Source organism: Podarcis melisellensis (genome assembly GCF_964234715.1).
Source record: "Podarcis melisellensis genome assembly, chromosome: 13".
In the NCBI taxonomy this organism is placed as follows: domain Eukaryota; kingdom Metazoa; phylum Chordata; class Lepidosauria; order Squamata; family Lacertidae; genus Podarcis; species Podarcis melisellensis.
In genome coordinates this window covers 20841559-20864893 of record NC_138545.1, presented here as the reverse complement: position 1 = coordinate 20864893, position 23335 = coordinate 20841559, and the positions used below count along the sequence as shown (strand labels likewise).

The following is a 23335-nucleotide window of genomic DNA, read 5'->3' as shown; positions in this document are numbered from 1 at the left end:
GTCCTGGAGTGCAGTAGGGTTCTAGCATATTCCGGAACTGAGGAGGGTCTCAGGGCTGGTGCATTTCTAACGCCAATCTGTGTATGGCTGTCTGCTCTGGATTGGGTTGTTGTGGAAGTTGCCGGGAGGCGGTGGCGCCCGTGCTGTGGAACGGGCAAGGAAATGGCTGCTCTAGACCACGAGGTGCATCGTTCCTGTGTTCAGCTTGACCTAGAATGTGAGGCGGCATGTTCCCCCACCCCACAAGCGTGCCACCAACTTTTTGGAAGAAGCTGTCATGATGTTCATGAGGGTCCTTCTCTGATCAGGGGAGAGCTGCCCCTAGGACACAGGAGGGGTCGTTGTGGTTTTTGGTGCCCCTGGCTAAACCGGTGACTAGATAGGTGCGGGGTCTAGAGATGTAGCAACGTTGCCCCCAGATGTGCCACTGACTCGGAAGAACTGCAGCCTTTTTTAAAAAAACAAATGTTCGAGGACATAGTCTTGTAAGTTCCTGATCCTTTTTATAATAGTTGGTTGGGTGCGATGTGTGTGTGTGACTAGCAGAGTTCTGGAACTTTAACTTGAGGAGGCCAGAAGCATTTTTAAAAGCCATTGGCCCACTCTGCTCAAGAGTGCTGCTTATCAGGAGAGAGACGGGCTTTCCCACTACAGTGCATTTTGAATAAATTGGGTGTGTATCTTATCTGCCTTCTGGTTTTGTTTTTCCCAAGGAATTTGTGAAGCCCTTGAAAAGGATGGCCCTAGTATGTGAGAGGCAGGAATTCTGGACCTTTTGGGAAACGAAGCTGTCGGGAGAGATCCTAAAGGGTGGTGTAGTCCACTTGTTGCGGGATGTGTCTGGCTCCGGGGGTATTAGTGCCTTCGTTTCTAAAGCGATCAAGGGAGAGGAGTAGGTGCGCAGCATTCTAGGGTGGAAGAAATCTAGAACTCATTTTGTGGCATAAAACACCCTTAAGTGGCTGTGCTCTGGAGTGGAATAGGAGAACTGATCAGAGATTCCTTACTAGGGCGGCTGAAAGGGACAGTTTCTTTCTGAAGCCATATTCATAGCCTAGGAACTGTTTCTCCTAGTGGACACTCAACATTCTGGGACAATTATAAGTGCAATATTATTCATTCTGTGTGATTTTTTTTAAAGTACCATGTTGACCTTAGTGAGGGCGAAGGGCACAGCAGGTGAGCCAACTGCCTGCTTACAAAGGACGGTGGAATAAGCTATATGACAGTAGTCTTACATTTCTCTTGCTTCAGGAATGCAGTCTTAAAGCCATCGCCCCTTCTGTAGAGGATGCCTGGCATACACCCTTGTAGAAGGGCTAGCAGTTCTGAGTGGTGATTGTTTCTAGGGGAAGGTTTAGAAGGTTGCGCACTGTGAAAAATGCATGTTCTTTAATGGCCCTAAGAGCCCCAGTGTGACAGGTTCTGAGAAGATAGGCAAGCTGCTGGCATTGTAGGGTGTGCTTTGGTTGTAGCCCCCAGCTGCTCTTCACAGGGTGACCTGGCTGTCTATAATATGTGGAGAGAAGCTCCCCCCCATGGCTGTCATATTGGGGGTCTTGGAAGACGGGACGTAGCCGTTGAGATCAGAGCGTGTTATGACATTCTGGGCCGCTGTGTTGCAAACTCTGAGCCTGGGGTGGCAGTGATGATGCAGGAGGGCTGCATGTCCAAAGCAGGTTCTTTATTTGTTCAGAGCAGCAGAAGGAATGCTTCTGAAAGGGTGTAAGACATTTAACAATAGTTGGCATGGGGATATTCTGTCCAGCACAAGAGAGACTACCTCGTGGGTATAGCAAAATGCCAACACACACGAGAGTCACTTCAGTTCTGCATCTGCTGCCAACTTTGGCAACAAGGAAGGAAAATCACTTTTTAAAAAACCTGACTCTTTCCCTGTGGCCTAGGTAATTTATATCCCCCTCTGATTGTGCCTCCTGTTCCTATGGACTGCCTGACCTCCTATGCTTGGATCATGAGCCAGTTCTCCCCTTCTCACCAACTCTACTTATTGAGAAGGGACTCCCTTTGGTTGAAGGTCCCTCATGAGCCAACACCCTTTTATCCAGTCTCTTCCACCCCACCCCACCCCCGAAGAAAACCCTAGAGATTTTATTTATGGTTGTTGAAATATGCTTGAGGTTTTTGTTTTTGGTCTCTTGTCTCTCCCCCTCCCCCTCCCCTTGGTGTGGAGAATCAATTCTGAAGAACAAAAGCTGCTTGCGAGACACAACTCAAATATTTAAAGAATAAATTTTGCTTTGAAAAAGTGTGTTCCAGTACAGTGGCTATGAAAGTGAAATGGGAAAAGGGGTCTTTTCTTCAGAAGGAAAAGCACCTTTGGGAGGTGGGTGGTGCTCCAGAGTTCAGTGGGAAGAGGAGGAGCACGTGGTTTGCTGGCAGTGGGGCCCAAGGTCTGCTCATGCTAATCTCTGCTTCAGATTAGCAAATACTGGTTTAACATACATTGCAATATTGCACACAGTTGGCAAAGCACCAACAGTACTAGACCAATGGTCTCTCTTGGGAGAAGGCAGCTCTCAACCTTGATTTTTAATTTAGAACCTTGCCTGAAAAAGTAGGACCTCAACCCAAGATGCACAACAATCAATTAAAAAGTACCAAGTTGAGCCACCCACATACTACTTGACGGGTAGGTAGAAGGCAGATTAGAGTGAGGGGTCCCTTGTAGCTCTCATCTTCATAGAATTTTTCCCTTCTCCAATGCAGTCAGAATGTGAGTTGCGATGGAATTCAGGACAGATGGAAGTAATTCATTCCCCCTGCAGTGTGTACTAGGGCAGGGTTTCAGCTCCACATCCATCACTGCCAGTACCTACACTGGTGGAAGAGGTAATAGTCCCCAACAAATCCAGTGAGCACCAGGTTGGGGGAGGCTGAGGCCAATGACTTTCCACCCCCTACTTAAGTCTACATCATAGGGTTGTGGCAAAGAATAGGGAATGAGAGAGAGAACTATGCATGCCACTTGAAGGATGAGGTAGATTTGGCTGTCCAAACTAAACTCTTACCACCAACATGGTAGACTACTAGACCAGTGAATAGTATCTGCCAGTAACATAGCAGGAGATTCATGTCTTGATTGGTTGCACAATGCTGTATGGGACAACTTTTGCTCTAATTTGAAAATGTAACTTTTTTTTGCATCTGATGTCAGATACATTCCAGTTTTAAATGACTCTTCTGACTGCCCAAGCATCACGCCATCCTACCCCAGTAGTTATACATACAAGCCACGCAAAGTAGTAGTGCTTAATGCCAAGTTTATTTAATGCCAGTTACAGACTTTTCCCTCCCTGTAGATGGACAGGGTTACAGAGGCCTCACTGATTAAGCAGCCAGTTTTTGAGAGAACAGGGTAACACACACACAAAGCAGCACACACTTCTGGCGGACGAGGCTGCAGGAATTGGGAGGGAACCAGCGTCTCTGGATTCAGTCACTGGACTCTCCCAGGGTGAGGCGGTCAAAGAGGTATTCACCAAGGCCCTCGTCTCTGGCACGCACACGCTTGAGGTTGGTCACGTGGTCCCCAAGCTTCTTGATCAGTTTCACCTCCTCATCCAGGAAATGGGTCTCCAGGAAGTCACACAGCTTGGGAGGAGAGAGGAAGAGAAGGTTGGCCATAGAAAACTGGAGCTCACAATTCAATGGGAAATCAGCCAAACTGGCGTCTGGGAGCTCAACTCAGACTAATAGTGCTGCCTTTTAAGGTACCACAAGGACTTATTTTTGCTGCAACAAACACACCCTTTTGGAAATTAATGCAGGTAAGACATCTCATTATGGTTGCATATATCCCATGGCACTGGGCACAAAGAATTCAGCAGTCCAGCCATCTTTATACTTACAAAGAGGCAAGTTGTCTAGTCCTTAAATAAACCCGTACACAAATCTAGGAAGACTTTAGATGTTTAGTAGACCTGTTCAATTGACTGGTGTGGGGTAAGTACTTTGGCTCTCGCCATTCACCAGAATTAAGCTAGTCTGCATAGTCAGTGGTCCCCAAACTTTTAACACACACACAAAACAGTATACCGATTTTGAGGCACTTCCCGTTTTATGTAGTTGATTAGTGGGCACTGATAGGAAAGGCGACATGACCCCCAACCCAACCACGTTAGCTTCCTCCAGCAAGACTTACATGGGGATCCGTGTGGCTGGTGGCAACCTGGTGCAAGTCCAGCAGAGCCTTGTTCAAATTCTTCTCCAGCTGAAGGGCCGCATCCATGGCAGCAGCTCCATTGGTCCACTCATCACGTTCTGGTTTCTGAAGTTAACGGCAGAAAACACTCATGAGAGAACCTGCCAATTGCAGCACCTTCATGCCCAGTGGCCCTTATATCCCGTTCTGCAATGTTCTGCACCTTCAGCATCAACAACCCACTAGTGCCAACAGAAATGGAGCTAAATTGGGAGCAGGGAGGACAGCATGGGAGTAGCCCAATGTAAGCAGAAGTACTTTTCCCTATAAGAATAAAGCCTAAAGCAGCCAAAATGCAACCCAATGAGAACTGGGCATGCTCAGTAGCAACATAATGTTTTAGTGGGGGGAAAGGAGGTGAAGGAATGCCCTCCATGAGTTTCTTTTAAGATCTTGGATGTGGGCATGGTGCCCTGAACAGGAGCACTCCTACTATGAAGATACAATGCAACATTTAGTTGCAATTGTTCTTTCCACGCACGGCTGCTATCATTCTGCAGTCAGACTTGCAGAACAAAGCAACTCCTTGCATTTCATACCACTAATCCACCCCCAATTCATCAGATGGGAACAGATGAAGCTACAATATTGATGAAGAAATAAACAGGTGTACCTTAGAGAGCTTACTGGGAGCGCCAAGTTTACCGGGGAACGGGCATACAACACACACTTTAAAATGCAATCCAGAGTACAAAAGCATACCATAAACATAACAGTGTGCTATAGAAAAGCTGTTACAACACACCCAGCAAGTCAAGAGGAAGCCCAAGCTTTGAAGGGGGAAGCAGACATTATTTCTGCCACTCCCATTCCTCATGTCCATGCCTGAGGCCTCGATCCACCACAACACCCCTCCTGTCCAAGCCACCCGCATTCTCACTTTGACATCCTGCAGGACAACTCGGCCTCCACGGCAGTTTTGGAAGGTCAGGAGCTTCTCTGCTTGTTCGTGCTTCTCCTCAGAGAGGTGCCGGAAGAAGGATGAGAACTTGGATAAGGCCACATCATCCCGGGTGAAGTAAAAACCCTGAAAGGGAGAAAAAAAGGCAAGGGCTCAGACTCAAGATTTACTCAAAGAGGAACTAGAAATGAACACAAAATGTTCCCAGTTCCAGTCCAATAAATATTTACTGTTTGTAGCCATAGGCCACTGAAAATACAGTAAAATGCCTATTGGCCCAGACACAAAAATGTGGGGAAATGTACACTCAAGTTTAAAAATGCCACCAGCTTTTATTTATTACTACATTATTATATTTATATCGCACCCTTCCTCCGAGAACTCAAGGTGGTCTCCCCATACCCGTTCTATTCTCAAAACAATCCGGTTACCCAGTGAGCTTCGTGGCCTAGGGATCTGAACCCTGGTCTCCCAGGTCCAACGCCAACCACTATACAGTGGTACCTTGGGTTAAGAACTTAATTTGTTCTCGAGGTCCATTCTTAACCTGAAACTGTTCTTAACCTGAGATACCACTTTAGCTACTGGGGCCTCCTGCTGCCGCTGTGCCGCCGCCACGCAATTTCTGTTCTCATCCTGAAGCAAAGTTCTTAACCCGAGGTACTATTTCTGGGTTAGTGGAGTCTGTAACCTGAAGCATCTGCAACCCGAGGTACCACTGTACCAAACAAAATGGTGTCGTAATGGGAGGAGAAAATCTCCCTAGCCACTTTCTGCACAACATTAATAATTTTACACAACTCTGCTCTGTTCCTTCCCATTAATCGCCTTTTCTCCAAACTAAAAAACTCCAAATGTTGAAATGGTTTCTCACAAAGGAATTGTTACGATTTATGAAGTGTATAGAGACCCCTCAGAGGCAGCAACATTCCTTGGCTGGAAACCAGGGCAAGTTACCTTACCTAACAAACGCAATGGCAATATTTTAGGATTTATCCAAATCTAGCTATAATTCCCCCAGCCCAATTTAACCCACACAAGAGGAATTCAAGAGACAGACTGGATGGCGCCTCCATTTCAGGCCTTTTAGGCATACAGGTGGAGAGGCTAGGGTTGCTGTTTTTAAATCATTAACGCTATATCTTCAGGATGTTTGTTCAGACCACACAACTCATGGGGAACGCAGCAGTGGGTAAACAGGAGGGCAGCGGACTTTGCCACAGCCCACAATGGAGGGAAGGGATGAAGAAAGAAGCAGGCAGCAGACCCAATGGGGAGGGAACAAAATGGAGACAGAAACTGTACACACACTAGTCTCCTTTTTTAAAAAAAAAAAGCACATTCTTCCCCTCAAATAGTTTTTTGGCCTCTGCTTTCCTCCTAACAAACATTACTGGCATGTGGCCCCTGGAATATTGTTCTGGGGAGCAGTGTGGCCCTCTGTCAGAAGATCCCCCCCCCCCCGATCTCAAGGACAGCGGAGGGAGCTCTCTAAGATGTTGACATGAAAAAATATGTCCCGCGCAATCATGGCTGCCAGGTCCACTCTACTCCTATTTTGCAAGACGCAACAGCTAGATCGGGAGATTTAGGCACAAGGATTGCTAGGCGCCTGCCTGCTCCATCTCTTTCGAGGGCAGGCAAGATACAGACATAGCCAATGAGAACCCAAAAAGCCACTGTCAGCCATCAGACAAAGGCAGCTTTCTGAACTGAGGTGAAGTAGCAACACTGGGAAGGAACACGGGGGAGATTTTTTTTAAAAATGCCCTTCTCTTTTATAACCCAAAAAATGATGCACTATTTAGAAAGGACTGGGCTGTTGGAAGGCAAACACCCATTAATCAGTCAATAGCTGGAAAGATTAAGCTATCATATTTCCCTGACTGGAAAGGTAATTCACCTGAAACCCTTAAGTGCTGAATTCCCCTAAAGAGGGACCCTTTTATTGTTTAGAATTTTTGAGAGAAAAGCCACCCTCAGTAGGTTTAGCGCTTAAAAAAACAAGCCCCTGCACTATCCATTGTCATCCTTGTACCCTGTAAGATGCTTTGGGGCTACAATTCCGTTTTACAACTGTGCTCGCTGGGGCTGATGGGAGTTGTAGTCCAAATCTCCCGGAGGGAGCAACACACCCTTACCAGAAAGGAAAACCTCACCTGCCGGATTTCTACCTGCCACGTACCCGTGGAAAAGCAAAACGGAGCAACAATCGCATACCCAATGCAAAGAGACCAAAAAGATTAGCAACAGATTATTAAAAGCCGTGGCTTCGCCTCCCCCCCCCCTCCCCTCTGGACGCTCACCAGGGACAGGTAGTTGTAGCTGGCATGGAGAAACTGGTTGACCAAGCGGTTCACTCCGGCTTCGCTCTGGGCGTCGTAGTTCTGGCGGACCTGGGAGCTCATGGTGCAAATCGGCGACTGGACTGGCTGGCTGGCTTAAGGATGAAGATGATGGGGCGGCGGCCGCGATCCTGCTCCGTTCAAGCACTGTTGAAGCAAGAGCAAAGGAGCGAAGCCCAGGAAAAGGAGCGATCTGAGCTGGGTGCGCCCGGACAGGGGCTTTTATAGGCAGCCCGGGAGGCTCTTCCAGGGACCTCCCTCCGCGAGGAGCGCAAAGGCTCCGCCCCGTTTGCTCGCTGATAGGGAAACAGCTGAGGCTTTCTGGCTTCAGCAAGGGGATTGAAAGAAGTCCGATTTTTAAAGGGCGGGGGGGTTTTCCACAGGTTCTCAACGATCTGCAGCCCTTGAAGGTGTTACCAAGGGACAAGGTGCCTTTGCGTTGCAATAAAATCTTTACATGCAAAAAAGAAAATGTAACGCCAAGAGATACAGCTATATGTGCAGCTTTTTTTCTTGAAACATGTTTAGGGGTACTCTCATTTTGACTCAATAAAATCACCATTTTATAGACCATTTTATAGTTCAATTCAGGGAAAAGAAATACAGTAAGTAGAGAAAAGTACAAAGATTAACAAAATGTTTAGGGGTATGTGTATACCTGCCTCCCCCCCCCCGAAAAAAAGCACTGTACAGATATGTGTGTTAAAAAATCCTTTGTGGTTTGCTGACTCTGAAAGCAAATGCTACTAAATTTCTCTAGGTGGGGTTTTCTCCCATCTACAGCATTAACCCTATGCACGTCTACCCAGATGTAAAGTTCAGTGGGGTTTGCTCCTAGGTAAGTGTGTAGATAAAGTTTGCTACCTTAAGGAGTTTGCTTTAAATTCCTTGCCTGCATCTTTACACCTGTTGTGGCTAAAATGGGATGACACAATAGATGACCAGACTCCGCCTCAAGAAGCCCAGAGGAAGGAGCTGTGTTCTCAACTGCTGAAGGATCAGGCCCATGGCTTTAGGGTGATCTCTGATCCTGTATTTGTGCTGGATGCACAAGTTGGCATGAGAGGCTTCAGCTGGTACCACTAGCCAAGACTGCCTCCTCATAAAATCAGATCTTGCCACAGTTATTTGTGCCACAGGGAGCTCCAAATTAGACTGCTGTAAGTTGCTCTATACGGGGCTGCCTTGACTTGAAAAGCATTCAGAAACTTACAACTTGTGTGAAATGTAGCTTCCATTTTGTTGACAGGTGCTAAATGTTTTTGTTGGAATAGAAATGGTTGCCAATCTGTGTCAAGGCTCAATTAAAAGGGCTGGTTTTAGCTTTTAAAGCGCTAAACAGGCCTTCTTCCATATATTCCTGTGCTTGACATCTGGAATCTTGCTCCAAATCCCTCAGCTATATGAGGTATTGATTGGCGAGTCCTTTTCTGCAGTGGCCCCTCACCTTGAGAGAACAGTCAGGCCCTAAAACGATGGCTTTTTTAAGGCATTTGGTCAAAGCATGGCTGTTCATTAATGTGATTGGATTAAGGTCTCCAGGCCTTTTAAAAAAGGGGGGGTTGTTTAATGATGTGATTTCTGTAATTTGATTATGTTTAAAGTCAATGCTGCTTTGTAAGCTGCCTTGAGTTCCCCTGGTGAAAAAAGCAGGCCTGTATAGTTTGAATAAATTAATAAAGAAGATGACTGGCCACAAGCATTTCAATGAACCAAAGCTGAAGGTGGATTTTTTCTCATCCTAATGCAGTACTCTCTCCCCAGTACACCAGATAGGCAATGGTGATAGGTTGAAACACCCCTCTTAATGGAAGAAAGTGGAGATGGGTCTCTTTTACAGTGAAGTCCTTCGCCCACATACCTGGGAGTAAGTCCAATTTAACTAATTGGGACTGACTGCTGAGTATATAGGATTGCATTTTATTTTGTTTAAACATACAATTCCTAACTGTTTCCCCTCCAGACAGATACACTGAGCCTTTGGGCAGAAGCACATTTCAACAGACACAGCTTTCCCCTTCCTAGTGCGACTAGCAAGCGTGTTTGGGAATGAAGAAGGTGGCCAGGATCAGACCTCTTGGGTTCTGTAAAAGAGGCCCATCAACCTATGGATTAGAGAGAAGCTAGGATGCGAGTGGCGCTGCGGTCTAAACCACAGAGCCTAGGACTTGCCGATCAGAAGGTTGGTGGTTCGAATCCCAGTGACGGGGTGAGCTCCCGTTGCTCGGTCCCTGCTCCTGCCCACCTAGCAGTTCAAAGGCACATCAAGTGCAAGTAGATAAATAGGTACTGCTCCGGCAGGAAGGTAAACGGCATTTCCATGCGCTGCTCTGGTTCGCCAGAAGCAGCTTAGTCATGTTGTCCATATGACCCGGATGCTGTCTGCGGACATTCGTGGGCTCCCTCAGCCTATAGAGTGAGATGAGCACGCAACCCCAGAGTCGTCCGCGACTGGACCTAACGGTCAGGGGTACCTTTAACTTTACCTAGGACTGTAAACACACCAGAAATTTAAAGTACATTCCTCCCCCCCATGAATAATCCTTGGAACTGTAGTTTGCTAAGAGTTTGGGGAATTGGAGCTCTGTGAGGGGTAAACTACAGTTCCCAGGGTTCTTTGGGGGAAACCAGGTGGATGTGGCCTAGGGCAGCCAAGGTCTCTAGAGCTGGGGTAGGGAACCTTTGGTCCTCCAGATGTTGCGGAACTTTGTGTAGTTCAACAACATCTGGAGGGCCATCTGTTCCCTGCACCTTCATTAGAGGGATAAATTCATGGGGGTTTTAAAAAGAAGAAGAAAACACTTCCCTATCCCCTCTTCTTCCCTCATGAACATGACTCAGCAGAAACACTTCCTCCAGGATACTGACACAAGGGGGGGGGGAGAAAACTCAGGATGATTCAGCAAAAAAAGTGTTTTTCGCTTCCCTTTCCTCCCCCCCTCCCCTTTGTTATTGTTCTCAAGCTGGAGGCCTTGAGGCTGTTCTGACTATCCACCGCTGCCCCCTGAAAATAACTAGCTAGCAATGTGTGGGATGCAGCAGCCAGGAGACAGAGATCTTCTAATTCCAGCAAAATGAGAATCCTCTTTCTCAGGCCCATTTGCCATGGAAGCTTCATGTTGTTGTTCGTGTTTCCAAAATATAAATTATATGGGGTAGTTGTGAGTCAATTGGGCACGCGAGGCCCATACAATTTGTAGCAAAAGCTTAGGAAATTATCCCAAGCATTCCTGCTGAGACGACATGACTGATAATTAGCTATCCACACATGCCTTAAAAACAACCCACCCTAAGCACAGATACAGAGATATCTCTTCAATTTCACACCGCATCCGTTTTTGGACATCATGATCAAAACTGGTGGGCTGTATTCATTGTTCTACCCTAGTAGACCCATTGTAACAAATAAACCTAAGTCACCTTAATGAACTTCAGTGAGTCTACTCTGGGTAGGAGTAGCACTGCCTGCAACACTTGGCACACCCTTGTGTTCAGCTGTTTGCTTTTTGCAATTTTTATCACAGGTGTTTTTGAAGAAGTCAGAATACAACACTGGATGAGGACATACATTTTCTTGGATAGTTCTCTCTACAGCTTCTGTCAAACAAAGCTTTTCCATCCATTCGAACCAACCCGGTCCTGGTTCTCTCTGCATCCCCACGAGGTGTCATCTTGGGTTCAGCTTCGTCATCGTCATGAAAACAAGTTGGAAGGGGAATGGGAAGTGGGGCGGATGTGAGGAGCTCAGCAGTGCAGTGTGGATCTTGCTGTTGGACATGACCCCATGACATGTTTAACTGCATGATGCTGGGAAACAGGGACCGAAACTGTATGAGGAAGCTGGGCATGCGATGGGATGGGTCTTAAGACTGGCCTGAAGTGGAGTAGTAAGGGTGAAGGCCAGGGAGGATCTTGTCTCTCTATCTTGCTTCTCTATCTTTCTGTCATAAGGAGTGCAGGATATGCAGAATTTCTGCAAAGGTCAGTTTTGTGGGGTGGCGGCACATGATAGCAGAATGTGTTGTAATGACGAATAGCGAAAGAGGAAGCTTAGAATCCAAAAGATCTCCGGTGAGGGAATTGTTATTTAGCTAGTTTTTGCTTCAAACCGCTAAATATGGTCTCCCCGTTCCCAAAAGTATCGCTACAGATCTGGGGTAACAGAGTTTGCAGGCGCAAAGGCACCCATAACTACTAGAATTAGTGACTGTTAGAAATCAATAAAGGGGTAGAATTTAGCTGATTTAGGAAGCATTGAATGGAAGTTTCCAGGCCAGTGGAAAAATACAGGATATGCTCCCTTTCCAGACCAGGGCCTCACCTGGGATAAAAGTCGCTAAGAATGACCACAAGTGCTTGAAGCAAGTCATTCACACATCAACAAAAAGGTGATGTCACATAGGAAAAATGTGTCCTTTGATAAAGCAGAGATCTGGAGGAGCCATGCTCTTTCTGCTGTGAAGGACAATCCCTTTTTGAGATGCAAGTGCTGTAAACTGCATTCCCTCCATCTGCACCCCGGTTGTAAATATGTGTCAATAAATCATTTTTCTTAAGGGCACGACAGTCTCCGCCATGTCTTGTTTCCCAATGGAAACACGAACCCTGGGACTCCCTGGGATTTTGCTCCTGCTTGGCAAAGATTTGGGGAGGATCGCAACCTTTGTAACATTACGGTTTGCTAGATTCTGGTTGTTCTATGCAGTCAAAATAAAAAAATATAATAATAGTCCAGTAGCACCTTAGGGACCAACTAAGTTTGTTCTAGATATAAGCTTTCAGAAAGCTTATACCTAAAACAAACTTAGTTGGTCTCTAAGGTGCTACTATGGGACGCGGGTGGCGCTGTGAGTTAAACCACAGAGCCTAGGGCTTGTCGGTGGTTCAAATCCCCACGGCGGAGTGAGTCCCGTTGCTCGGTCCCTGCTCCTGCCCACCTAGCAGTTCAAAAGCACGTCAAAGTGCAAGTAGATAAATAGGTACCGCTCTGGCGGGAAGGTAAATGGTGTTTCCGTGCGCTGCTCTGGTTTGCCAGAAGCAGCTTAGTCATGCTGGCCACATGACCTGGAAGCTATATGCCGGCTCCCTCTGCCAATAAAGCAAGATGAGCGCCGCAACCCCAGAGTTGGCCACGACTGGACCTAATGTTCAGGGGTCCCTTTACCTTTAAGGTGCTACTGGACTATTTTTTTTAAAAAAAAAATATTATGGTTTGTTGTTCATCTCCCTCTCTCTGTAGTTCCTGACAAAATACGTCAAGACAGAAAGTGCAGCAAAACAATCCAAATAAACAACCATTTGTTATGTTATAATAAAACACTGTTTGTATTTTATACATAAGAACACATTCCTGAACGCTGTCTGTTCCCGTCCCCACCAATCTGGACAGTGTGAAGCTTGCTAAAGCAGGCAAAGAACAGGGGAAGTCTCAGACACTTGCCTTATTTTCAGACTTTGGCGGAAATTCCCCAACAACCCTACCCGTGGTTATTTTGAGACTCCGCCAGCATGATATTTGTCTCATCTGCACTCAGCTTGGCTTCCTCTGTGCTGGAAACCAACAAAGTAAAATATTCTGTTTAAAAAGTGTATGCTGAACTATACCTGGGATCCCCTTCACCAGCCCCTTCTCGGATTGGCCCTCCAGCAAAACCAGCTGCAAACCAAAAGGCTGTGTGTCCATTATCTCTCTGAAGCACATTCAAAGCACATTCTTCCCCTCAAAGAATTCTGGACACTGTAATTTACCCCTCACAGAGTTACAATTTCCAGCAACCCTGAACAAACTACGGTGCTAAATAGTTCTGTTTTTACAAGCCTTGTTCTCAAGGTAAGACTGCAGCTCGCAGGGTCTCCCAGATTGCTTCTTTTTTTAGTGACAATAGCTTACATGTACATGTCTTTAACCTGCATCGTTTCCCCCATCAAAATCACTCCCCCCCTGCTGCAAATTAGAATTTTTATTATTCCACTTATTGAAAAAAGGGAAGCAGCATTTTCAGGCATTGAATTCAATGGCAACTATGCTTCATGGCACTTACTTCCCCTATGATCTCCCCCAGCACCATATTTTAGATTGTAAGCCCCTTGGGCCAGAGACCTGCTCTCTTGTACACAACAAAGCTCCATGTGTGTTGACAATGCTATTCAACAATCAATAAGAGTGATAAGATCTTGCCATTAGGCAAGGTCTCCTTCCACCTGCCTTGCCCCACCCTCCAGCCCTGGGTCTCCTCATAAGGAAGCTGGTCCTGGAGGAAGAACTGTGAGGGGAGAGACTCCATCAGGCAAGACCTCCTTCCACTTGACTTGCTCCACCCTCTGCTTTTCAGTGTGTATTGTATTGTTTCATGTACTGTGGCTTGCTGTTGTTTCATTGATTATAGTTTAGATATTGTTGTAACTGTTGAGTGGATTTCTGATTAACTTTTGTATGTTGATATTATTATTTTATACTATTCTAATTGATTGTTGATTGTTACTTTTTTGATGTAGGCTGTCTATTTTAAAGTTACATTTTATTATCACATTTTTGTATTGCATTAGATTGTTATAAGATGTACATTTTTTGTTTCTTCAGCTTGTAAACCGCCTTGAGTATTGTAAGATAGAAAGGCGGTATACAAATTAAAAACGATGATGATGATGATATCATTTGTACCCCACCCATCTGAATGGGTTGCCCCAGCAACTCTGGGCAGCTTCCAGCAAATATAAAAGCATAACAAAACATCAAACATAAAAAAACGTCCCTATACAGGGCTGTCTTCAGATGTCTTCTAAAAGTCGTATACAGTGGTACGAGTTAAGAACTTAATTCGTTCTGGAGGTTTGTTCTTAACCTGAAACTGTTCTTAACCTGAGGTACCACTTTAGCTAATGGGGCCTCCCGTTGCCGCTGCACAATTTCTGTTCTCATCCTGAAGCAAAGTTCTTAACCCGAGGTACTATTTCTGGGTTAGCGGAGTCTGTAACCTGGAGCGTCTGTAACCCGAGGTACCACTGTTTATCTGTTTGACATCTGACAGGAGGACGTTTCACAGGGTAGGTTCCACTACCAAGAAGGCCCTATGCCTTGTTCCCTGTAATTTCATGTCTCACAGTGAGGGAACCTCCAGAAGGCGCTTGGAACTAGATAACATTGCAGGCATCTCCTAAGCACAGCACCTCTCCAGGCCTATATTGGGTCACCTGCCCTTGAATCCAGCTCTGGCAGGTGTATATTTCATGGGCACTGGAAGGGTGCCAGTGTCATAAATTTTACAGGGGGGTGGAAATCCATATTAACTGACTGTTGATAAGGGCAGCTGCATTTGCAGCGTTATGGGTTTGTGGGTGCCAGACCTCTAAGCCCTATAATCCTAGAAAGTGTTTTAAAATATAAATCAGGTTAGCTTCCTTATGAGGTGATTGCCAGGGTGAAGGGCCATTAAGAAAACAACGTAAAGGTGATGGGCCTTTAAGAGAGCAAAAGAGAGGGGGCTCTGTGCCAGATGGCAGATGGGTCCCTCCTCCATCTCACAAATAGAAGAAGAAGAGTTTGGATTTGATATCCCACCTTTCACTCCCTTTAAGGAGTCTCAAAGCGGCTAACATCCTTCTTTCCCTTCCTCCCCCACAACAAACACTCTGTGAGGTGAGTGGGGCTGAGAGACTTCAAAGAAGTGTGACTGGCCCAAGGTCACCCAGCAGCTGCATGTGGAGGAGCGGAGACGCAAACCCGGTTCCCCAGATTACGAGACTACTGCTCTTAACCACTACACCACACTGGCTCTCTATAGGGAGACGGATAAAAGTCAGTTGAGAATTTTGCTGTTATGTGAACGAAGAAACAGGGAAAAAAGCAGCAAGCAAAGGGTCAGAGAGCAATGCTTGATTTCTGCTGGAATATCGTCTTAGGCTCAGGTTGTATATATGTATAAATAAACCAACTATCATAAAGACATCACAGGCACTTTTGTGTCTCATTGTCCAAAAGGAAACCCAAACCCTGGGTGAGAGCTTGGAACCCTGGGATGTCGCAGCACTCAAGAGATTGGGTTGGGGCACAACAACTCAAGCATTTACTTTGTGTTTGTTCATGGAGTTCAGCGAGTCTGCGTATCAATAACAGGAAGGAAAGTTCGGGGGAAACTGGCCGAGCTCTCCTTTTATTGATCAAAGTTCTTTGAGAAAATAAAATAAAAAGGGAGACTTTAGATTCACACACACCTTTACAGGCTGCGATGGAAGGATAACAAAGGGAGGAGGTGGGGAGACTGGCAGTTGTCCAAAGTGACAATAGAACGTTGTTCCTGAGCTGAAGGCCACAAATACAATGCACACTGCTCAAGGGCTAATTCTAGGGACTATCTATATTGGCAAAAGCCTTGCTTTTTCTCACACTTGAGTTCTGTCTTGTGGTCACAGACTAAAGGCAAGGCCAGGTAGATAAGAGCAGGTCTGGTTCTTGCCCCAATACAGCATTATCTTCCCCAGTAGGAGTAAATGGCAGCAATTAATTTATGAGTCTTCTTGGAATGGGCGCAGTTCCCTGTATTGGATCAGCCACCCACCACTCCTGCAGGAACTTGACAAGTTTGTCTTCCCTAGCAGCCACCCAGGGTCTCCAGGAAAGAGGCCTCTAACATCACTGGCTACCTGATCCTGGAGATGCCAGGGACAGTACTGGGGACCTTCTGCACTCAAGGCATGTGCTTTGCCACTAAGCCATAGGCCTCTCCCAAGCAGCAGGAGGCGGCAGCAGTAGCGGTGAAGACAAAACCTTCCCTAGGCCCCTTACAATGGTTGGTCTGATGGGGGACACTTGTCCCATAAACTTTTTTCCTAGCTGGGCTCCCTCCCGTTATTTGAGTCACTGGGGGCGGGAGAGAAAGAGGATGATTTAGGCAGTGGACTGCAGGGAGAAGACATTAGCATCCCACAGCCTCCCTTTTTGCTATTTAAGAGAGATGCCACATTTTCTGCTAAGTGTTGGCAAATCCAGTTTTAAAACCCATGCCTGATGCCCCTACATCCAAGTTTGCCCCTTACATCTGTGTCAGTGTGTGGAGGAATCAGTGTGTCAGTGGTATTTTGATTCTGATGGAAGCCAGTTATTTAACACACACACACGGGAGGGGGGAACTTTCAATTTATGCAACTGTCCAAGGAAAGCCAACGTTGCTTTCAAGTTATGAGCTGCAGGAGGCTTCAGACGTAGGGTAAGAGGCTCTGCGGTTAGCAATAGCAGAGCCCTTATCTCTCAAGCACAGCTGTGGGTGGAGTGATTTGGGTATCTTTGTTATTTTTAAGAGAGTTTGCCTCTGCTCCTGCAGAAGCAAGAAAGCCAAGCTCCACTTCAAAGGTATTTGCAGTTGCTTGAATTTGCAGTCTTGGGCAATAATGAGGATGTAAGATAAGTACAGTTTGCCTCTTTGTAAACAAAACTTAAGTATAGGCTGTTCTGCTTGCAATATCCCAGAAAGGCACTTGGAGAAACTCAGAAATAAGATCCTGCACAGGTAAGGTTGATGCCTAACCAACTAGTTCAGCAGTATAACATTTTTATAAATGATTTCACTGATTCGTGTGCTTGGCCTATAGTCCTTTTATGGTATATTATTATTATTATTATTATTTGAATCCTCTTTAAACTTATTTGGGAGTCGCTTCTCCGGCTTACTCCTGAGGAGACGTACACACCACGGGGATGGAGGAACATGTAGCCCTGCAGATGTTGCTGGACTACAACTCCCATTACCCTTGACCATTGGCCCCCATGGCTGGGGATGACATGGGAGATTTGGAAGGCAGCAGTTTTCTCCACCATTGCTGGTACAAGATTGAAGTGCCCTGCTGTGGAAGGGGAGAGGAGCTTCCCCTCCCATTTCAGACCAATGTGGAATTTGATCTAAGGTAGCTATGGTGCAAATGGAAACAGGGCAGGTTTTAAATCTAGGTAAATTGGTGGCGCTGTGGGTTAAACCACAGAGCCTAGGACTTGCCGTCCCTGCTCCTGCCAACCTAGCAGTTCAAAAGCACAAAGTGCAAGTAGATAAATAGGTACCGCCCTGGCGGTAAGGTAAACAGTGTTTCCGTGCGCTGCTCTGGTTCACCAGAAGCGGCTTAGTCATGCTGGCCACATGATCCAGAAGCTGTATGCCGGCTCCCTTGGCCAATAAAGCGAGATGAATGCCACAACCCTAGATCCAGTTACAGATAGGTAGCCGTGTTGGTCTAACCCTAGAGTCGTCCATGACTGGACCTAATGGTCAGGGGGCCCTTTACCTTTACCTAAATTACTTAGGAACAAAGGTTTCCTGCATTTCAGGGGGTTGAACTAGATCAGGGCTTCCCAAACTTGGGTCTCCAGCTGTTTTTGGACTACAGTTCCCATCATCCCTGACCACTGGGTCCTGCTAACTAGGGACGATGGGAGTTGTAGTCCAAAAACAGCTGGAGACCTAAGTTTGGGAGATCCTGGACGAGATGGCCCTCATGGTCTCTTCCAACTCTACAATTCTATGAGTTTTGTCCCTGGCTCTATTCGCCATCAGCATGCGGCCCCTGACAAATTATGCCCAAGGGAAAACGGCCCTTGAAAGGGGGAAAAAACGTTGGCTGCCTAAGACAAGAGTGTTTGCCTTTCAGCAGTGACGATACCCCTTGTTTGGACACCACAAACGTCCCCCCTTAAAACCCCAGACAAACCACAGGTGAGTTTAAACGGGTGAACCCTTGTTTATTGGAAGCATGCCAACTGAGTTGTGGCAGGTACAGCCCCTCTTGAGTGGGGCCTGGCCAGAGTGACGGAGGTGGGTCTTGCTTCTGTGGGTTCACGGAAGGGGTATTGCGCTCTTGGGGACGAGGGAGGGAGAGGGAATCAGCTGCTGCTCTCTCCCAGGGTGTGCTTGTCAAAGAGGTATTCGCCAAGCCCTCCCTGGGATGCCCCCAGCCGCCGGAGGTTGGTGACGTGGTCGCCCAGGACTTTGATAGCTTTCACTTGCTCGTCAAGGTAGTGAGTTTCCAGGAAGTCACAGAACTGTAGAGATGGAGAGAGAGGAAGACAGGGTGAAATGCTTGGTTAGGCAGGTCTACCATCAAAGACTTGAGACAACACCCAGAGCACTTCCAATAAACTCTCCCCCCAACTGTTTACTTCTGAAGCTGTCTCTTCTAGTGTAGGGTTCACCTTGGATCAGTGGCAATCTGACATTCAAGTGCTGCTATTTTTTTTTTTTAAGGTTTGTGGCAGTTTTATTTCAGAACTACACTTAAGAACAGGGAAGGGGGCTCGTAGTTCTCTGGGTATTGCAGAACTCCCACCCTTCGTGATCGTTGGCCCATGCTGACTGGGGTTTACGGGGCTTGGGAATCAAATGACGTTTAGAGAGCCGTCCTTGCTTAAACGTACTGCAAAGGATTTCCCCCCCTCTTTCTCTGCATTCTGCCTCCTGCCCCACATGATGTGAATAACAGCTTTTCTGTAGATTTATGGCTGCTGCTGCTGCTACAACTATTTCTGCCCAGGAGGGTAGCAGGAAGACCTATTAGGATCTTGGCGTAACATCTCAGGGCTCACAGAATCAGAGGCAGGATGCAGAGATGGCTGGACCACTGATGAAACAGTGAAGCAACATTGTGCAAATCCAGTAACTTACCAGTACCTCTGAGGCAAAGTGGGTAAAAGGCATATGTGCAAGAACAGTAACGGCTCAAAACAGGACTCCTAAGCTTATCAGCACCCCATGGATACTCACATGTGGGTCTCCCTGGCTGCTTGCCAGTTGGTGCAGATCCAGGAGGGCCTTGTTCACGTTCTTCTCCAGCTGAAGGGCTGCCTCCATGGCATCAAGAGTTGTACCCCAAGCATCCTTTTCTGGCTTCTGTAGAGACAGAAAACAAATATAAAATTATAGAGTTCCGTAACAAACTAGCTTTTGAAGACTGGCTGCTGCTATTTCTGGGACAGTGGCTCCCCCAAGGCCAGAGGCAGGATTCGAACCCAGGGTCAACATGCTATTTTTTGCCCAGCTCACATAGAAGGGTTTGAGGTCCTAACAGGCCTCGAGACAGAACCACCACCTGGGAAGTCCTGCAGTCGTTGCTCTCGGCATCTCTGGCTAGAAACAGGGCACCCCACCAGATTTGTACCTTGACGTCCTGCAGGAGGACCCGACCACCGCGCTGGCTCTGGAACTTCAGCAGCTTCTCAGCATGGTCCCGCTCCTCGTGGGACTGCGAGCGGAAAAAGGCAGCCACGTGTCGCAGGGCAACGTCATCCCGGTCGAAGTAGGAAGACTGGAGAAATGGAACAGGAGGAGACGCTGGGTTACTTTGGGAAGATCCTAGCCAGACTGCGGACAAGTGAGCAGATGAAAAAGACCTTCAGATCTGGGGAAGTGTTGTGGGCAGGGAAGGAGGAGGCCTGGTCTGTTAAGAGAACGAATTGTTCCCACAATGCCTCAGAAGCTTGCAAGTTCTGTAAAAGAACCACCACCCTATGGGAAGCAAGGGAAAACCCTCAAGTTCTTCTACATAAGTTGTCTTCTGTAAACCCAAGCTGGCGTCAACCAGAAGTCGGGCATTTAGGGTTGATGGTTCCATGCTGCATAACACTCTTCTAGCAGAGATTCAGCAAGCACCCTCACTTTTGACTTTCTTACAGACTTCTTTATGCCAACAGGTCTCTGCAGTTGTTTAAAAATTCCGCGAGTAGCCAGTCTTTAATTAATGATTCTTTTGTACTGCTTTTGTTATTTTGCGATTTTATATTGCTGTGCACCACCTTGAAGATTTACGAATACTTTTACTTTGTAAAAAAACAAAACAAAACTCTTGAGTCAATGAAAGCCCACACCACTACAAAATGTCTCCCATTTAGCCACGTGCCGAGACTACAGAGAAGACACTTGTCTGCAGTTTGCTACCAGGCACAAGCAGAGCAGGACAGGGGGGCCCTCCAGACATCCCTTTCCGTTGTGCCTTCATGATGATTTCACAGTTCTGCAGAAGGCGCCTCCGACACATGAGAAAACAGGAGGTGCTGTGCAAGTTTGTGTTGTTTATTAACCTCTCTCTCTCTCTCTCTGTCATACACACACAGTTTAACTGCATCAGCCCAGAAATTTATTTGCAAAAAAAAATGTTTTCTCCTGTTGCAGGAAGAGAGATGGGGATAACTGGCAAATGTCCTAAGGCTACAAAAAGAAAAGAAGGAGGAGGAGGAGGAGGAGGAGGAGGAGGAGGAGGAGGAGAATAAATGGATATCCCTATCCAAGAGACGCTACATATGACAAACTTGAATTGGCAAAAAGGCTGTATACAGTCACCAAAAACACACACACTCTAATATATTTTTTTAAAAAAAATATTAATGGGCAGGGATCCACAAATCCTGCATGCCTAGTATTGCGGAGAAATGGGTGAGTGTGGGAGAGGGATATGGAAAAATGTGAAAAAGAACACACAAGTTTTGAATGGAGAATCTGTACTTCTTCCATGTCTGGAAAGTATCCAGGGGATAAACACTATTTTGAAGGGGGAGGAGGGGGAGGCGAGACTCACTGAATGGAGCCCATTGGTGTTAAGGGAGGAGAGGCAAGCCTCAAGGGTGGAGTAACCTCAAACAGTATGCAGATTGTAAAGCAATTGAACTGACCAACCCGCAAAGCAACAGGGCACAGTTAGGGAGAAAAAACCCAACCCACATATAATGGGGGAAGGAAATGTATAAAGAGCCATGGGGCAAGGAGGGGGACAATGAGCAGAGTGCCCTGAGTGCAAGATAAATAAAGTATATGGGGGATGGAACCTGCAGGAGCCCGAGGGGGCAGAGTTCTGGAGAAAGTTAGGCAAGGCACCCTTGAAAGACTGCTAGCACCACTCTCTCACACACAGTCCATTTCCCACAGAGACATAAAGGTGTGGGCATCAGAAGTTACAGAAAGAAACAGTTGTTAACTGAAGCCAAAGCAAAAAAGAACAACAACACACACACCCCTTTCCATCTTCCTATACTGGAAGTGGGTCAAGTAGAGATTATGGGTTGGGGGACAAGAAGACGCTATTAGGTCTGGGAAGGAGAGAGAATAACTGTCATGGGATGTTCTTTTTAATCACCCCACCCTAGAAGCTTATCTCTGCCTCCCACAGTTGTTGCTCCACCCAAGACGGGGCTTGAACACACCATGGGCAACTGGGAGACAGCAATGGGTGGTGGGGGGAGAGATGGAGAATGCAAGAATGGTGTTTTATGCCAAAGAGAGAGGCAAGGCTGTGTAGGCAGGCTGATCAGCAACTATGGGATGCCAAGCACCACCACCATGACCCCTAGGCCTAAGAAAGAGAGAAAGAGAAAATGAGTATGTATTTTTGGAGAGTAGCAAGAGGACAATGACCAAAACTAGGGGAAGCACTAAAAAGGAAGTGAAAGAGTGTTTGAAAACAAAGGGAAGGAAGCAAGCAGAGGCTGCCAGAACTCTCAAGACAAAGTCCCTCCCATTGTTCTTGCGGCTGCTTTTCCCCTTGCAAGGAAACAAAAGTGATGAAAATGGAGACTCCTAATATGGGAGAAGAGAGCATGGTGTTGCTGGGCTCTTCTCCGGCCCGTTTAAACCTGCTACCTAGCCATGAAGCTCTCTGGGCGACTTCAGGCCCCGAGCCACCACCTCTTAGGGTTGTTGTGAGCTTCCAACGGGAAGGTGGGTGGGTGGAAGACCATGCCTGCTGCTACCTTGAACTCTTTAGAACAAACGTGGGATTGAAAGAACGCGGGGCAAGTGGAATTGGTGTCCTCCGGGCTTCTCTAGCCACGCTCCCTTTTCCCCAGGGAACAGGGCCAACTGATTACAGAATTGTGGAGTTGGAAGGGGCACCCAGAGTCATCTAGTCCAACCCCCTGCCATGCAGGAATGAGGCTGTGACCCGAGGGCTCTGCACCCCAATATACCACCACCCCCACCACGCCGCCGACACACCCTGACCCCTTGCTCACCATGGACAGATAGACGTAGCTGGCGTACAGCTCCATGTTGACCATGCGGTTGACGGCGGCTTCGCAGTCGCGGTGGTAGTTCTGGCGGACCTGGGACTCCATGGCTCCGGGGAAGAGCTGCGGCGGGTCGGCTGCAAGGCGTCGGCGGGGGTCTCGCTTCGCTGGCTGGGCAGCTGGTCTCTCCGCGGGTCAACTCAAGCAAGGATAGCAGAAGAAGCAAAAGGGACTCTCCTTTTTTTTTGGCTGTTTTGTTTGCTGAAGAGGGAAAAGAGAGGGAAAAAAGAAAAGAGGCTGGTGGTGGAACCGGTTCCGTTCAAACACTGTTGAAGCAAGAACCGAGCTCTGCGGGGACAAAGGGATCGCGGGCACTTTTATAAGGCCGCCGGGCAGCGAGAGGGACGTGCGCAGCCACCAATGACCGGCCCTTCAGCGCACGCCGAGGCCGAGTGTTTGCGAAAGGCGGAGTCTGGGCAAAGGGGAACCCAGGCGTCCGAGCGCGCGGCCCTCCCTCCCTCCCTGCCTGGCGCACGTGACGGGCTCGGCTTCTCCTCCGCCCCAGCAGCCAAGCGCGCGCTATCTGCGCCCACCCCGTATGGAAAAAGACCGCGTCGTATTGTAGTTGCTTTGCGCCCGTTACAGATTCCCTGCGAGTGGTATTCAGGACGGAAACAGAGAATTCAACAGGAAAAGCTTTTCCCAGCGGAGGGAAGAATTTAAAATTACCTGTCTGAACGAACCACCGCCAAGGGAAATCCCCGTTTCCAACCCAATTCTTGTACCACCATGTAGCCCCGGAAGACCCAGCAGTCCTGGCTTTCACTGCTCATAATTTACTCATCTTTCCTGGAGAAGAAACAGGCCGCATACACACCACACGTTGAAAGCAC

General features: G+C 47.3%; 2 protein-coding genes and 1 long non-coding RNA gene across 3 annotated transcripts; 1 reads left to right on the top strand and 2 right to left on the bottom strand.

Annotated features, from left to right (window-relative positions):
• The first annotated feature begins 20 nt into the window (after window positions 1-20).
• Window positions 21-2269, top strand: LOC309355335. Its single transcript, XR_014162497.1, has 2 exons — window positions 21-1496; window positions 1527-2269. It is a non-coding gene; the product is annotated as an uncharacterized lncRNA (long non-coding RNA).
• A 998-nt stretch (window positions 2270-3267) lies between these two features.
• LOC309355170 (ferritin light chain, oocyte isoform-like) lies at window positions 3268-7676 on the bottom strand. The gene is made up of 4 exons (XM_081885737.1): window positions 7433-7676; window positions 5106-5252; window positions 4166-4291; window positions 3268-3615 (listed from the first exon to the last, which is right to left on the bottom strand). Exons 1-4 carry the CDS (start codon window positions 7532-7534, stop codon window positions 3457-3459), a joined length of 534 nt encoding a protein of 177 aa, XP_081741863.1. The 5' UTR covers window positions 7535-7676; the 3' UTR covers window positions 3268-3456.
• A 10497-nt stretch (window positions 7677-18173) lies between these two features.
• Window positions 18174-22869, bottom strand: LOC309355171 (ferritin heavy chain A-like). Its single transcript, XM_081885738.1, has 4 exons — window positions 22449-22869; window positions 19607-19753; window positions 19213-19338; window positions 18174-18494 (listed from the first exon to the last, which is right to left on the bottom strand). The coding sequence occupies exons 1-4, from the start codon at window positions 22548-22550 to the stop codon at window positions 18336-18338; spliced, it is 534 nt and encodes a 177-aa protein (XP_081741864.1). The 5' UTR covers window positions 22551-22869; the 3' UTR covers window positions 18174-18335.
• Between the last annotated feature and the right edge of the window lie 466 nt (window positions 22870-23335).